The 14,092-nt window shown below is 39.8% G+C and overlaps 1 protein-coding gene across 7 annotated transcripts in view; it reads left to right on the top strand.

Moving 5' to 3' along the window:
- Nucleotides 1-14,092, top strand: part of GMEB1 (glucocorticoid modulatory element binding protein 1) — a 40,134-nt gene that overhangs the window by 7,909 nt on the left and 18,133 nt on the right. For 6 of the 7 annotated variants that reach the window (XM_060624734.3, XM_078452150.2, XM_060624737.3 and 3 more), the window contains 3 exons: nt 6,819-6,931; nt 7,638-7,762; nt 8,816-8,919. In XM_060624734.3, coding sequence (XP_060480717.1) covers nt 6,819-6,931; nt 7,638-7,762; nt 8,816-8,919 — 342 coding nt within the window. The remainder of the gene's footprint in view (nt 1-6,818; nt 6,932-7,637; nt 7,763-8,815; nt 8,920-14,092) is intronic. The other variant, XM_060624738.3, reaches the window with a different exon arrangement.

Below are 14,092 nucleotides of genomic sequence, written 5' to 3'. Positions count from 1 at the left end.
AGAGGTCACTTACATGGCAAAATCTAAGAAGTGCTGAGTGTCATGGTTAGAAAGTAGCTTGAATTCAGAGGATCACTATGAATTTGAAAGAAGAGATAAGATTTTTAAATGGTCTTGAAGGTTAAATAAGAATTAGATCTACAGAGAGAAGGGAGAGAGAGTTATTTTATCTTGAGGAATGTATAAAACATTCTTCATAGGATTAGAAATGTTCTTGGGGTGCCTAGCCAGCTCAGTCAGTGGCGTGTGCCACTCTTGATCTCAGGGTCTTGAGTTCAAGCCCAATGTTGGGTGTAGAGATTACTTACAAAAAGAAAAAGAAATGTTCTTGGGCAAACACATAATCCAATCCCAATCTACTAAGTAATGTACCTTGTCTTAAATACTTCTGGAGAAAGATAGTTAACCTCTCTCTTGGTAACATAAAAAACTTTTTAGTGTAAGAAATTTCATCAGGTGCCTGGGTGACCCAGTCAGTTAAGCGTCTGGCTTAGGCTCAGGTCATAGTCTTGAGGTTCATGAGTTCTAGTCCTGCATTGGGCTTTCTGCTGTCAGCAAACAGCCTGCTTTGAATCCTCTGTTTCCCTCTCTCTCTGCCCCTCCCCCACTAGCATGCACTCTCTCTCTTTCCCTCTCTCTCTCTCTTTCAAAAATAAACATTTAAAAAAAAAAAAAAATATATATATATATATCCATAGTTTGCTGACATTTCTGAATATTGAAGGAAATATTCTAAGATCTGTAAGGGAAAGTTGATATAAATAATTACTGACAGGGGCACCTGGCTGGCTTAGTAAGTGGAGCATGTGACTCTTTATGTCAGGGTTGTGAGTCCAAGCCCCGCTTTGGGAGTAGAGCTTACTTAAAAAAATAAAATCTTTAAATAATAATAATAAGTATTGACATATAATGGATAAAGTGATTAAAAATTTTAATCAATTAAGTGGCACCAAAAGATTATGCATACTTATTCCAAATCACTTGTTTGGGATTTCATTTGTTACATACACACACATACTTGTAGCTGTTACCCTTTGAGGAATGGTAACATGAGGAAGATTCTTTTGTGCATGGCAGCTTTATTTTCTCCTGGAATCATTGTTTCTTCTATCTTTTCTAAAGTGCTCCAGTTGTCGCTTTCCTATCCCTTCTGGAGACAGAAAATGCTTCTCAGCTACTTAGAGACTTAATTATTTTGAAGATTAGTTCCACTTATTTTGTGTGTGTATATGTCTTTTTTAATTTTCCAAATGGCATTGTCTTTTCGGGAAAATTCTCGTTGCCTGATTAGACATCTTTGTACTACATATGGACTCCCCAACCTACTGGGTTTTTTTTTGTTTTGTTTTGTTTTAATTTTTTAAAAATGTTTATTTTTTTTTGAGACAGACAGAGACAGAATGCGAGTGGGTTGGGGCAGAGAGAGAGGGAGGCACAGAATCTGAAGCAGGCTCCAGGCTCCGAGCTGTCAACACAGAGCCTGACGCGGGGCTCGAACTCAGAAGCTGCGAGATCATGAACTGAGCTGAAGTTGGTCGGATACTCAACCGACTGAGCCACCCAGGCGCGCCCCCCCACCCCCCAACCTACTGTTTACACTGAATTTACCATATAAGCTAGTGCTACATTTTCAGGTTCTGCATTTTGAGATGCCTGCCAATCAATGTTTAATTGATTTCTCTAGTTATATTTTTTAAAATTAATTTATTTTTAAGTAATCTCTGAGCCCAATGTGGGGCTTGAACTCACAACCCCAAGATTGAGAGTCCTAGGTTCTACTGATTGAGTCAGCCAGGGGCCCTGTGTTTTTTAATTATTTGGATATTTTGTTGCATTTTAGCAGAGAACAGAAATGTTGATACTAGTGATAAGAAGTGCAGGTGTGAAATAGAGGTTTCCACTAGGGAATGAATAAGTCACATTATAAAAGGGACCGCATTAAGGAATATAGTCAGTGATAATTGTAACAGGGATGTATACGGACAGATGGTAGGTACATTTGTGGCAGGCAGCATAATGTATAAATTTGTCGAATCCATTTTGTTGTACACAGTGAAACTAGTGTAATACTATATGTCAGCTATACTCCCCACCCAAAAAAAAGGTATAAGCCTCATCAATTTAATACTGTTGAGACAAAGATAGAGATCATGAGGTCTTTAGCCTCAGTCACACATAACCTGATTGGCTACAGATTCAACCATGAGGGAAAGAAACGATCAAAGAACATGTATGAATTGCTGGGAATAAATTGGAAAAGATATTCAAAAGGCAAAAAATAGAGATTTTCTATAAATGTTTTTTACTGTTTATTTTTGAGAGAGAGAGGCAGAGCGCAAGCTGGGGAAGGGTAGAGAGAGAGGGAGACACAGAATCTCAGACAGGCTCTGAGCTGTCAGTACAGAGCCCAATACAGGGCTCGAACTTTCGAACTGCAAGATCATGACCTGAGCCAAAATTGGTTACCTAATTGACTGAGCCACCCAGGCACCCCTCTATAAATATTTTTAGATTTCAGTATATAGAACTCCTCTTGTATGTCTTTTTTAACTTTTACATATATGATATTTTATACTTTTTCAAGTATGCAGTATATACATGTTTCCAGGAATACATTATCAAGCAAAAGTAGAGTGTCTGGTAATGTTCTCTTGATATAAATACATAGAATCTGACATACTGAATAAGATGACACTTTTTTTTATGACACTTTCATAATAACACTAGATTGGCTTTAAAATATGTCCATATTTAACTCTATTATTATTTTTTTAATATAGATACTAAGGTATCTAGAAGGCTTTTAATCCTAGGAGATTTTCAGCATAGAGGATTTGTTCAGCATGTGCTTTCTCTAAAAAAAATAAAATGGCTATTAACTTTTTCAAATATAATTTCTTACACTCAAAAAGTTGTGGGAGCAGGGGGTACCTGGCTGGCACAGTTGGTAGAGCACATAGTTCTTGGTCTCAGGGTTGTGAGTTCAAGCCCCACGTTGGGCATAGAGCTTAGTTTAAAAAAAAAAGTTATCAAGGGGAGTGAAGGTACTATGATTCCTTCATTGTTCTTGGCTGTCCAATTCATTTTGGATTCATAATAGTTTTTTTTTTTTAATTTAATTTAATTTTTTAATTTACATCCAAGTTAGCATATAGTGCAACAATGATTTCAGGAGTAGAGTCCTTAGTGCCCCTTACCCATTTAGCCCATCCCCCCTCCCACAACCCCTCCAGTAACCCTCAGTTTATTCTCCATATTTAAGACTCTTTTATGTTTTGTCCCCCTCCCTGTTTTTATATTATTTTTGCTTCCCTTCCCTTATGTTCATCTGTTTTGTATGGATTCATAATAGTTTTTAACATCACCAGGGACTGGTGATTTTAGTGTACTAGGTAAATTTACTGAGCGTCCTGACTAGCTTTTTTTTTCTCCTGTAGAGGACATTCAATCCAAATGTATTGGAATAGTTCAGTTTGAAGAGTATTGGCCCTACTTTCCCTTTCATGCTCAGATCCCTCTCTCCCTCTCTAGCAGAAAGTTTAAAGCCTATATTATAAGCTCTTTCAAATCAGTAAGGTACCACTTAGTTTATGTAATAATCTTAATCTAACGTTCAGTTAATCAGAATTTCTTCCCTTAACATTCTGGATAAAAAGAACTTAACTATAGGGGCGCCTGCATGGCTCAATTGGTTAAGCATCTGACTTTGGCACAGGTCGTGATTTCACAGTTTGTGGATTCGAGTTCCGCATTGTGCTCTGTGCTTACAGCTCGGAGCCTGGAGCCTGCTTTGGATTCTGTGTCTCCCTCTCTCTCTCTCTGCCCCTCCCCCGCCTGTGCTCTGTCTCTGTCTCTCAAAAATAAATAAACATTTAAAAAATTAAAAAAAAAAAAAGAACTTAACTATATGTGGGTTTTCAGAGAATTAGAATACAATGATGCAGACTTATTTTAAATCTCTAGTAAACATAATTTTACCTCCCTTTGGTGATTCACAAGGCATGTCACTATCTTACAGTCCTTTAACATTTCAACATATTTTATGATTTTTTACTATAGTTGTAGTAGATATAGAGAATTAAGCTAAATCCATTACTATTCTGAGTTGCTTTAGGAAATTTTTTCTTTTTCTTTTTTTTTTTAAAGTTTATTTTGAGAGAGAGAGTGTGTATGCATGCGAGCAAGATGGGGAGGGACAGAAAGAGAGAGAGAGAGAGAGAGAGAGAGAGAGAGAATCCCAAGCAGGCTCCATGCTGTCAGCACAAAGGCTGATGTGGGGCTCAGTCTCACACACTGTGAGATCATGACCTGAGCCAAAATCAAGAGTTAGACATTTAACCAACTGAGCCACTCAGGTGCCCTAGAAATTTTTTCTCGATAAAACCTTGTTTACTCATAAAAATATAGACTGTGCCCCTACTTCCCACTACAAGTGCAATTCACTGGTTGTTGAAATTATGTATAAATAAGAATTTCTTTTTTTTTTTTTTTAAGTTTATTTATTTTGAGGGAGAGAGAGAGAGCATGGCAGGGAAGAGGCAGAGAGAGGGAGAGAGTGACAATCCCAAGCAGGCTCCATGCCATCAGTGCAGAGCCTGATGTGGGTGTCCAAATCATGAACCATGAAATCATGACCTGAGCCGAAATCAAGAGTCAGCCACTTAACTGACTGAGCTACTCAGGCACCCCAAGAATTTCACCCTAAGGAAAAAAAAAAAAGGATTTTTGCACATATTGGTCAATTTAGAGTGTGTTTACTGAACTTATTTGAAGCAGTGATTATTCATGTTTATCATAATCCTCATTCACCAACCAACCACTTATTGGGTGCTTTGTCGTGTTCCAGTTAGTATTTGACACAGTAGACATACAAAATTGAATAAGTAAATAAGACATAATCTCTGCTCTCAGGGACCTCTTAGACCATGCCCAAGGGAAGGCAGACAGGTAAACAAACATATAATATGAAGTGTTATATGTGTTGTAACAAAGGAGTAAAGTACAGTTGGGTCAAAAGAAGGAAGTAGGTGATTATACTGGAGGGACTGATATGGAAGGAAAAGCATCATAGAGGCTACTGACTACAAAGCAAATAGATGGGCACCTTGCAGGCTCAGTGAGTAGAACATGCAATTCTTGATCTTAGGGTTGTAAGTTCAAGCCCCATGTTGGGTGTAGAGATTACTTAAAAATAAAATCTTGGGGCACCTAGGTGGCTCAGTCAGTTGAGCTTCTGACTCTTGATTTCGGCTCAAGTCATGATCTCACAGCTCACAGGATCGAGCCCTGTGTCGGCTCTGTGGTGACAGCATGTAGCCTACTTGGGATTTTCTCTACCCCTTTCCCCACTCATGTGTGCTCTCCTTATCTCTCACAATAAATAAAAATTAAAATAATAAATAAATAAATAAAATCTTTTTAAAAACCCCACAAATACACAAATAGATTGGGAAGCATGTTCTGGGGAAAGCAGGAAATAAGAACAAAGATAGAAGGTATAAAAGAACATGACAGTTCTGAAAACCACAAATAATTTGGTATGAGTGGGGCTTGGATTATAAGGTGAGGTTTAGGGAGAGCTGAAACCAGGGGCCAGATCTTAGAGCAACTTAAATATCCTATTAAGGATTTGGGGCTTTATTATAATAGCAAGTAGAGGGTTCTTGAAGGGTTTTCCGAAGGGATTTCTGTGATCACTCTGGTAGGAATATAGAAGATCAGGTGGATGCAAGGAGACTAGTTCAGACTAGAGATGATGCAGCCTAAATTAAGGCAGTAGAAGTGGAAAAAGAGACAGGGAAGCTGGCTGGTGTTAAGGAGATACATCTGGTAGGATTTGGTGGCTGAGTATGTGGGAGGTGAGGAGGAGGAGGAGGGAGAAATCTGATGAAATTCCCAGGCTTCTGTCTTAGGCTATAGAATGCTAGGAGGTGCCATTAAGAAAGATAGAGAATAGAAGAGTGGTTTGGGAGAGGAAAGAGAACTTGGTTATTTTAGACATAATGAATTCCACAAAGTCCTGTGGTACATCCAAATGTATTTATTCATTTAGCAGTTAATTATATCCTGGTGTGAAATTTAGAGGAGAGGTCTGTGCTAAAGGTGTCACCATGGGGGTGGGTGATCACTGATACAAGGGGTATTATTCAGGCAGTGCTTTCAAACAAGATGCAATAGTTAATGCATTAAGTTTATTATAAAAATTAAACAGAGGTCATCAGTGTATTTTATTAGGTTATTTGAGCACATTTCTTAGAAGGTAGAGACATTTAGAGACTTTCCCTGAGGTGGTATCTCTAATTAATGCTAGTTACTTTGGGCATAGTTTTTAACTAGGCTCTGCTCATGTCAATAGTTTGGTTATGAGTCTTTGAAAAATGCAGAAGTGCTAAAAAAGACTGAAGTGTCTAGATTCCAACAAAGGACATCAACTTGAGTAGGTCAATGGGTTCTTCCTGTCTTGAACTGTCCAACAGTATTACTTTTTAATCTTGCTAGGATAATTCTATAATATGACTTAGTCTTATAATTGAAGCAACATTTTATGTCAGAAGTGTTTAAATTTAGGAAGGGAAAAGTCTGATGTAAGGACAGTAGCAAGAGGAACTTGGCTTTGAGGTGAGGAAAGTTGTTGATTCTTGTGCATGGTAGTGGCTGCTAAGCTGTCCTCGGCAGCTTGGAATGTAAATACAGTGGGGAACTAGTCAAAGCACTAACATAGTGTTGTAAAGCGTATTTATTTTATTCCTTTTGAGATAGATTATAAGAAATTTCTTAACTCCATGCTGTGAATATTAATTTTTTCATGATTTATGTAGTTTGTTTATCGATGGACACTTTTACAACAGGATTTATGAACCTGGGTCCGAGAACAACACAGCAGTCGTGGCAGTAGAAACTCACACGATTCACAAAATTGAAGAAGGGATTGGTAAGTCTTTTGTTACTTTCTCGCCTTTGACCCTAGCTTCCGTGGTTGAAATTTGTTGCCTTTTATGCCTTATGTCCCCCCTCCCATACCCAGTATGCCCCACCAATGCCGCAGCCATCGATTTGATGGCGCATCTAGAGATACCACTAAGATGCTAGGGCTGTCAGTTGATTGTTTAACATCAATTTGCTAGGGTGCTGAAAACATTTTTTTATCTACAAAAATTCCACAAAGAAATTGGAGCCTCAAGGTTGATCCTGTCATTAGAGAAGTTGCTGATGGGGACTTATCAGGTGTTGATTGGAAGGCAATCAGTGGAAAGAAACTGAAAAAACAAACAAACTTTGAAATTAGGCAAACCAGATTTTAAATCCTGTTTTCTCACTTCTTAGCTGTGTGTCCTTGGGAAGGTCACTTCACCTTTCCAAGTCCCACATGCCTACATAGGAAACAATCACTGCCTCACAGGATTGTTGTAAGAACTAAATAAGATTAAGCATGTAGAAGCACATAGGACAGTGTCTGACACATAGTGTGAGCTTGGTAAGAAAGCTGGTATGCCAAACTTCTTGCAGAAGATTCCTAAACAATACCAGCCAATGTGAACTGTTAGCTCCTTAGAGGAACCAGGAAACTAGAGATTTTGAATTAAGCTTTTGGGGGAAAAGTGTTCAATAAATAATTGATATTTTTTTTCCGTTTTCAGATGCAAGCACTATAGAAGCAAATGAGGATATGGAAATTGCTTACCCCATAACTTGTGGGGAGAGCAAAGCCATTCTCCTCTGGAAGAAGTTTGTATGTCCAGGAATAAATGTGAAATGTGTCAAGGTAATTGTCTTTTCTCCTTGCTGGGGCCTGTTTTGGGGCCCCTTGTTTTCAAAGAGTATAGTTTCAGTACCTCTTCTCTCTCGTCTACCGTATCAGTGTTTTCAGTTTTGTGGCTGTAGTCCCGTGCTGTCACGGTAGAAAAAATTAAGGACTTTGGAGGGAAATTGACTTGGATTCAAGTTCCATGCAGAATACAAGATCTATAAGAGCTGAGAACTCGTTTGTCTTGTTTATCAGTGTATCCCCAGCACCTAGAATGATGTTTGGTATATTTATCAATAAATATTTGTTGAATGAATGAATAAATGAATGAAGTCCCATCTCTATGACTGACTAGCTAGATGACCTTGAATAAGTTATTTAATATTTCAGAGGCTCGTATGTTAAAATACGAATAATCATACGCACAACACACACACATATTATAAGGTTGCTAGCACATGAAATGAGATAATATGTGTAAAATGCCTTACACAAGGGTGCATTATGGTAGAGGTTATTGAAATTTATCACTGATAAAAATAAATTTTCAGGAGAGCACAATGTGGAAATAATTGCTTATTCTGTCCCCAGTGGTAGTCACGACGGTACCCATAGATAGTAGTCACCCACCACCTTTGGTATCATCCTAGAATCATGAAGGATTGCAGAATTTTGAAGCTCTGCAGTGATAATGGTTTCTATGCTAGTCTTTCCACCATATCTTGAATCTTGTCATTAGGGCTAGGTAGGTTATTTCAGTTTATTTAAACAGCCTTTGCAACATTGAACCCAAGTACCTGATTTAGGGCATAAATGGATTTCAGATGTTAATCAGTATATTAATCTCTGATCATCCTCGTGTCTTCTGTAGCTTTGTACCAAGACAGGGCACTATGCCCAGGGAAGGGTCATCTTCTCTGGCACAACAGGGCAGAAGGCTGGAAGATACAAGGCTATGACTTAAGATGCCATCTGGGCACTTTTCGTATGTAACAAGTAGTTACCTTTCTTTCCCTCTTGGCCTGCGTCAGTTGACCTTGATTTATTTTGGATTTTTTCCTTTTCCTTTAGTTCAATGATCAGTTGATCAGCCCCAAGCATTTTGTTCATCTGGCTGGCAAGTCTACCCTAAAGGACTGGAAGAGAGCCATTCGTCTGGGTGGAATCATGCTCAGGTGAGCTTTTAACAAGCACACACCAGGGTGCCTGGCAGGCTCAGTCAGAAGAGTGTGCACCTCTTGATCTCAGAGCTTCACATTGAGTACAGAGATTACTTTTTGTTTGTTTGTTTGTTTTTTTAATTTACTAGATTACTTTAAAAAATTAAAAAATTTAAAAAAATAAGCACATACCTTTCAACTGACTTTGGGGCACTTAATCATGGTAGAATATAGATAATTCCATATTTTCTCTTCAGTTTGAAATTTTTATTTCTCTGAAGAATTGGCTTGAGCAACCCATGTATTGACTTTCATCAGTTTGTTCTTCATTTTTTTTTAAGTTTATTTATGTATTTTGAAACAGAGAGAGTACAAGCAGGGGAGGGGCAGAGAGCAAAAGAGAGAGAGAGAGAGAGAGAATCCTAAGCAGGTTCCGCACTGTCAGCACAAAGCCTGATATGGGGCTTGAACCCATGAACCATGAGATAATGACCTGAACTGAAACCAACAGTTGGATGCTCAATCGACTAAGCCACCCAGGCACCCCAGCTTGTTCTTAAAATCCCTGTAAGAAAAGGAAGATTGAATTAAATTAATTCTTCCCAGCATTTAAGGCAAATTTTTTCTAATGTCAGGATGTTAGGATCCTTTCTGGACAGAGAAGTTTGGGAGTAGATGACAGTCCTACTTGAGATCACCAAGGGCAGGCAGAGCTAAGCCTGGTGCTGAGGAAGCATGATGACCATGGAAAAGTGTAGGCTGACAAGTTCTGGGATAATATGGTAAAATGGAGGGTGCTTTTGATAAGTAACAGTCATGCTTAGTGAATGCAATCTTTGCCATCATTGAACCACAGAAATAAACTTCAGACTGTGTAATGCCCTTGAGATGCCGGGGTGGCCCAGTCAGTTAAGCGTCCGATTCTTGATCTCTGCTCAGGTCTTGATCTTAGTGTGTGAGTTCACTCCCCATGTTGGGCTCCATGCTGGGCATGAAGCCTTATTTTTAAAAAATGGGGCACCTGTGTAGCTGAGTCACTTGAGTGTCTGACTCTTGATTTGAGCTCAGATCAGGATCTCATGGTTGGTGAGCTCAAGCCCCACATTGGGCTCTGTGCTGACAGCACAGAGTCTGCTTGAGATTTCTGAAATCTCTCTCTATCTCTCTCTACCTCGCCCCCATTCAGGTTCTTTTTCTCTTTCAAAATAAATAAATAAACATGAAAATAAAATTAGGAGCACCTGGGTGGCTCAGTCAGTTAAGCATTGGACTCTTGATCTCGGCTCAGGTCATGATCTCACAGTTCATGAGTTTGAGCCCCTTGTTGGGCTCTGTGCTGACAGCATGGAGCCTGCTTGGGATTCTCTCCTTTACTCTCTGCCCCTCCCCCGTGTGGGTGCTCTCTCTGTCTCTCCTCCCTCTCTCTCAAAATTAATAAGTAAACATTTAAAAAAAAGTAAAAAACAAAAAAAGGATGTGTAATACCATCACCCCCATCTCTTTATACAGCAAATTTATTATTGCAATCCCCCCACCCCCCGTGAAGATTAACATTATTTGGTAATTCTTGAGCACTCACTTACTGATAGGAAATTTTAAATTGTGGTCAAGAATGGAAAGTGCCCCACAGAACATGTATCAACAGCTTTGAGAACATCTTACTCTTTATCTTTAATTTTTTTTTATTTTTTTTTTTTTTAATTTTTTTTTCAACGTTTTTTATTTATTTTTGGGACAGAGAGACACAGAGCATGAACGGGGGAGGGGCAGAGAGAGAGGGAGACACAGAATCGGAAACAGGCTCCAGGCTCCGAGCCATCAGCCCAGAGCCCGACGCGGGGCTCGAACTCACGGACCGCGAGATCGTGACCTGGCTGAAGTCGGACGCTTAACCGACTGCGCCACCCAGGCGCCCCTTTAATTTTTTTTTAAATTAATGTTTATTTATTTTTGAGAGAGAGAGCTTGAGTGGAGGAGGGGCAGATAGTGTGACAGACAGAGGATCCAAAGCAAAGTGGGGTGGGCTCTATGCTGACAAGCAGAGAGCCCAATGCGGAGCTTGAACTCATGAACCATGAGATCATGACCTGAGCTGAAGTTGGTCACTCAACTGACTGAGCTGTCCAGGCGCCACTCAACTGACTGAGCCATCCAGGTGCCCCTGTCTTTAATTCTTTTTAAGGAATCTGTCCTAAGAAAAATCTATAGTGCTTGTAGAGATTCAGGCGTAAAAATGTTCATTGCAGGGGCCCATGGGTGACTCAGTTGGTTGAGCATCCGACTTCAGCTCAGGTCATATCTCACACTTTGTGCGTTCGAGCCCTGCATCAGGCTCTGTGCTGACAGCTCAGAGCCTGGAGCCTGCTTTGGATTCTGTGTCTCCTTCTGTCTGCCCCTCTCCTGCTCATGCTCTGTCTCTCTCTGTCACTAAAAATAAATAAAGGTCAAAAATATTTAAAAAAAATGTTCATTGCAACGTTATTTATTATGTTGAAAGTTATAGTCTGCTTTAATATATATTCAAGGTATATCTAAAGTAAACTTGTGGCTCATCTAAATATATATGAGTATATACTATGAGATATTATGATGTCATTAAAAAATGAGGTAATTAAAAAAAAATTTTTTTAATGTTCATTTCTGAGAACACGAGTGGGGGAGGGGCAGAGAGAGAGAGAGAGAGGGAGACGCAGAATCTGAAGCAGGTTCCAGGCTCTGATTTGTCAGCACAGAGCCCGATGCAGGGCTCGAACCCATGAACTGCGAGATCATGACTTGAGCCGAAGTCAGTCGCTTAACCAACTGAGCCACCCAGGCACCCTGAGGTCATTTTTTAAAAGATTTTACTTTATTTATTTATTTTTAAGTTTATTATTTATTTTGAGAGAGTGAGTGGGGGAGGGGCAGAGGGAAAGGGAGAAAGAGAATCCCAAGCAGGCTTTGCACTGTCGGTGTAGAGCCCAATGTGGGACTTGAACTCACGAAGCATGAAATCATGGCCTGAGCTGAAGTCAGGCACTTAACCAACTGAGCCATCCAGGTGCCCCAAAATTTTATTTATTTTTAAATTTAATTAAAAAAATTTTTTTAACGTTTATTTTTGAGAGAGAGACAGAGTTCAAGCAGGGGAGGGGCAGAGAGAGAGGGAGACACAGAATCCAAAGCAAGCTCTAGGTTCTGAGCTGTCAGCACAGAGCCTGATGTGCGGCTTGAACTCATGAACTGTGAGATCATGACCTGAGCCAAAGTTGGACGCTTAACCGACTGAGCCACCCAGGTGCCCCTAATTTTTTTTTTTTTTTTTTGGAGAGCGAGTGAGCAAGTGGGGGTGGGGGAAGGGGCAGAGGTAGAGAGAATCCCAAGTAGGCTCTGCACTCAGTGCAGAACCCAGTGTGGGGCTCCATCCCCAGGAGCCAAAATCAAGAGTCTGCCACTCAACCAACTGAGCCACCCAGGCACCTCTTAATTTTTTTTTTTTTTTTTAATATTTATTTATTTTTGAGACAGAGAGAGAGAGCATTAGTGGGGGAGGAGCAGAGAGAGAGAGGAAGACACAGACTCCAAAGCAGGCTCCAGGCTCCAAGCTGTCAACACAGCCTGACATGGGGCTTGAACCCACAAACTGTGAGATCATGACCTGAGCCAAAGTCAGATGTTTAACCGACTGAGCCACCCAGGCGCCCCCTAGGCACCTCTTAATTAAGATTTTACTTTTAAGTAATCTCCTCACCCAACCTGGGGCTCCAACTCACAACCCCCAAGATCAAGAGTTGCATGCTCCACTGACCCAGGTGCCCCTGGGTCATTAAAATATTTCTGAAGATGGGGCGCCTGGGTGGCTCAGTCGGTTGAGCGTCCGACTTCGGCTCAGGTCACGATCTCGCGGTTCGTGAGTTCGAGCCCCGCGTCGGGCTCTGGGCTGATGGCTTAGAGCCTGGAGCCTGCTTCCGATTCTGTGTCTCCCTCTCTCTCTGCCCCTCCCCCATTCATGCTCTGTCTCTCTCTGTCTCAAAAATAAATAAATATTAAAAAAAAAATTAAAAAAAAATAAAATAAAATATTTCTGAAGAGTTTTTACATGGAAAACTGCTTATGATGTAATGAAAGAAAGAAAACAAAACATAGCATTGGGGGCACCTGGCTGGCTCAGTCAGTGGAACCTGTGACTCTTGATCTCAGGGTTGTGAGTTCAAGCCCCACCCTGGGTGTAGAGATTACTTAAAAAAGTGTGTGTGTGTGTATGTGTGTGTCTACACACACACGCAATTGATTAAACAATGTGATGACACATATGTGTGTTTAATCACAATTAATGTGATTTTAGTTGTGTTAAAAAACACACGTATGGGGACGCTCAGTCGGTCAAACGTCTGACTCTTGATTTCGGCTCAGGTCATGATCTCAGTTCATGGGATCAAGCCCCAGGTGGGGCTCCCTGCTGACAGTGTGGAGACTGCTTGAGGTTCTCTCTCTCCCTCTCTACCCTTTCCCTGCTCACATGCATGCTTACTCTCTCTCTCAATAAAAACAAAAACAAAAAAACCTAGACACCTATGTATGTAAACTTTAGTAGAAGAAAATATGCCAAAATGTTAGTTATCTCTGTGTTGTCGGATTCTTTAAATGGCAGTTGTTTTCTTTATAGTTTTCTGTATTTTCCACAGAAAATGTTAATTTTTTCTTCAAATATTATTTTAATAGAGACACATTAAAAAAATTTTCATTACAGATGATTTGTATGCAGAAATCAGTGGTTGAAGGAAATTGGGAAGGAATACTTTTAACTTTTATTTTTGTTGTTCTTGGCCAGTTCTTTTTTGCCCAAAAAAACAAGCACATGCCAACTTTCCCCAAATGTAAAAAGGAATTAGAATGCTTGAAAGATCTTTAGTGAAAGCCAAGTCATGTTATAACATAGAGTATACTATAATTAAAATACCCCATGGGTTTGTTCATAGCCTATAATAACAATCTCTTGTGAATCCAGTTATAAGGGCAATTTATAGTAGGGTTTAGTATAATCAACTTTGCTCTGTATTTATAGGAGAGTTGCTATCCATCTTTGCTGTGTGTTTATAGGAGAGTTGCTACCTTTTTTTTTAAGGAAAGTAATCGCTGAAGTTTTATGTCTCCAAAAGTAGCAACAGATCTTGCTGGTCTAGGAATACTAATACATCAGAATCTCATC

The sequence above is a fragment of the Panthera onca genome, chromosome C1, assembly GCF_046562875.1.
Source record: "Panthera onca isolate mPanOnc1 chromosome C1, mPanOnc1 haplotype 2, whole genome shotgun sequence".
Classification (NCBI taxonomy): domain Eukaryota; kingdom Metazoa; phylum Chordata; class Mammalia; order Carnivora; family Felidae; genus Panthera; species Panthera onca.
The sequence above is the reverse complement of the archived record's forward strand: the minus strand, read 5'-3'. Positions and strand labels throughout refer to the sequence as shown.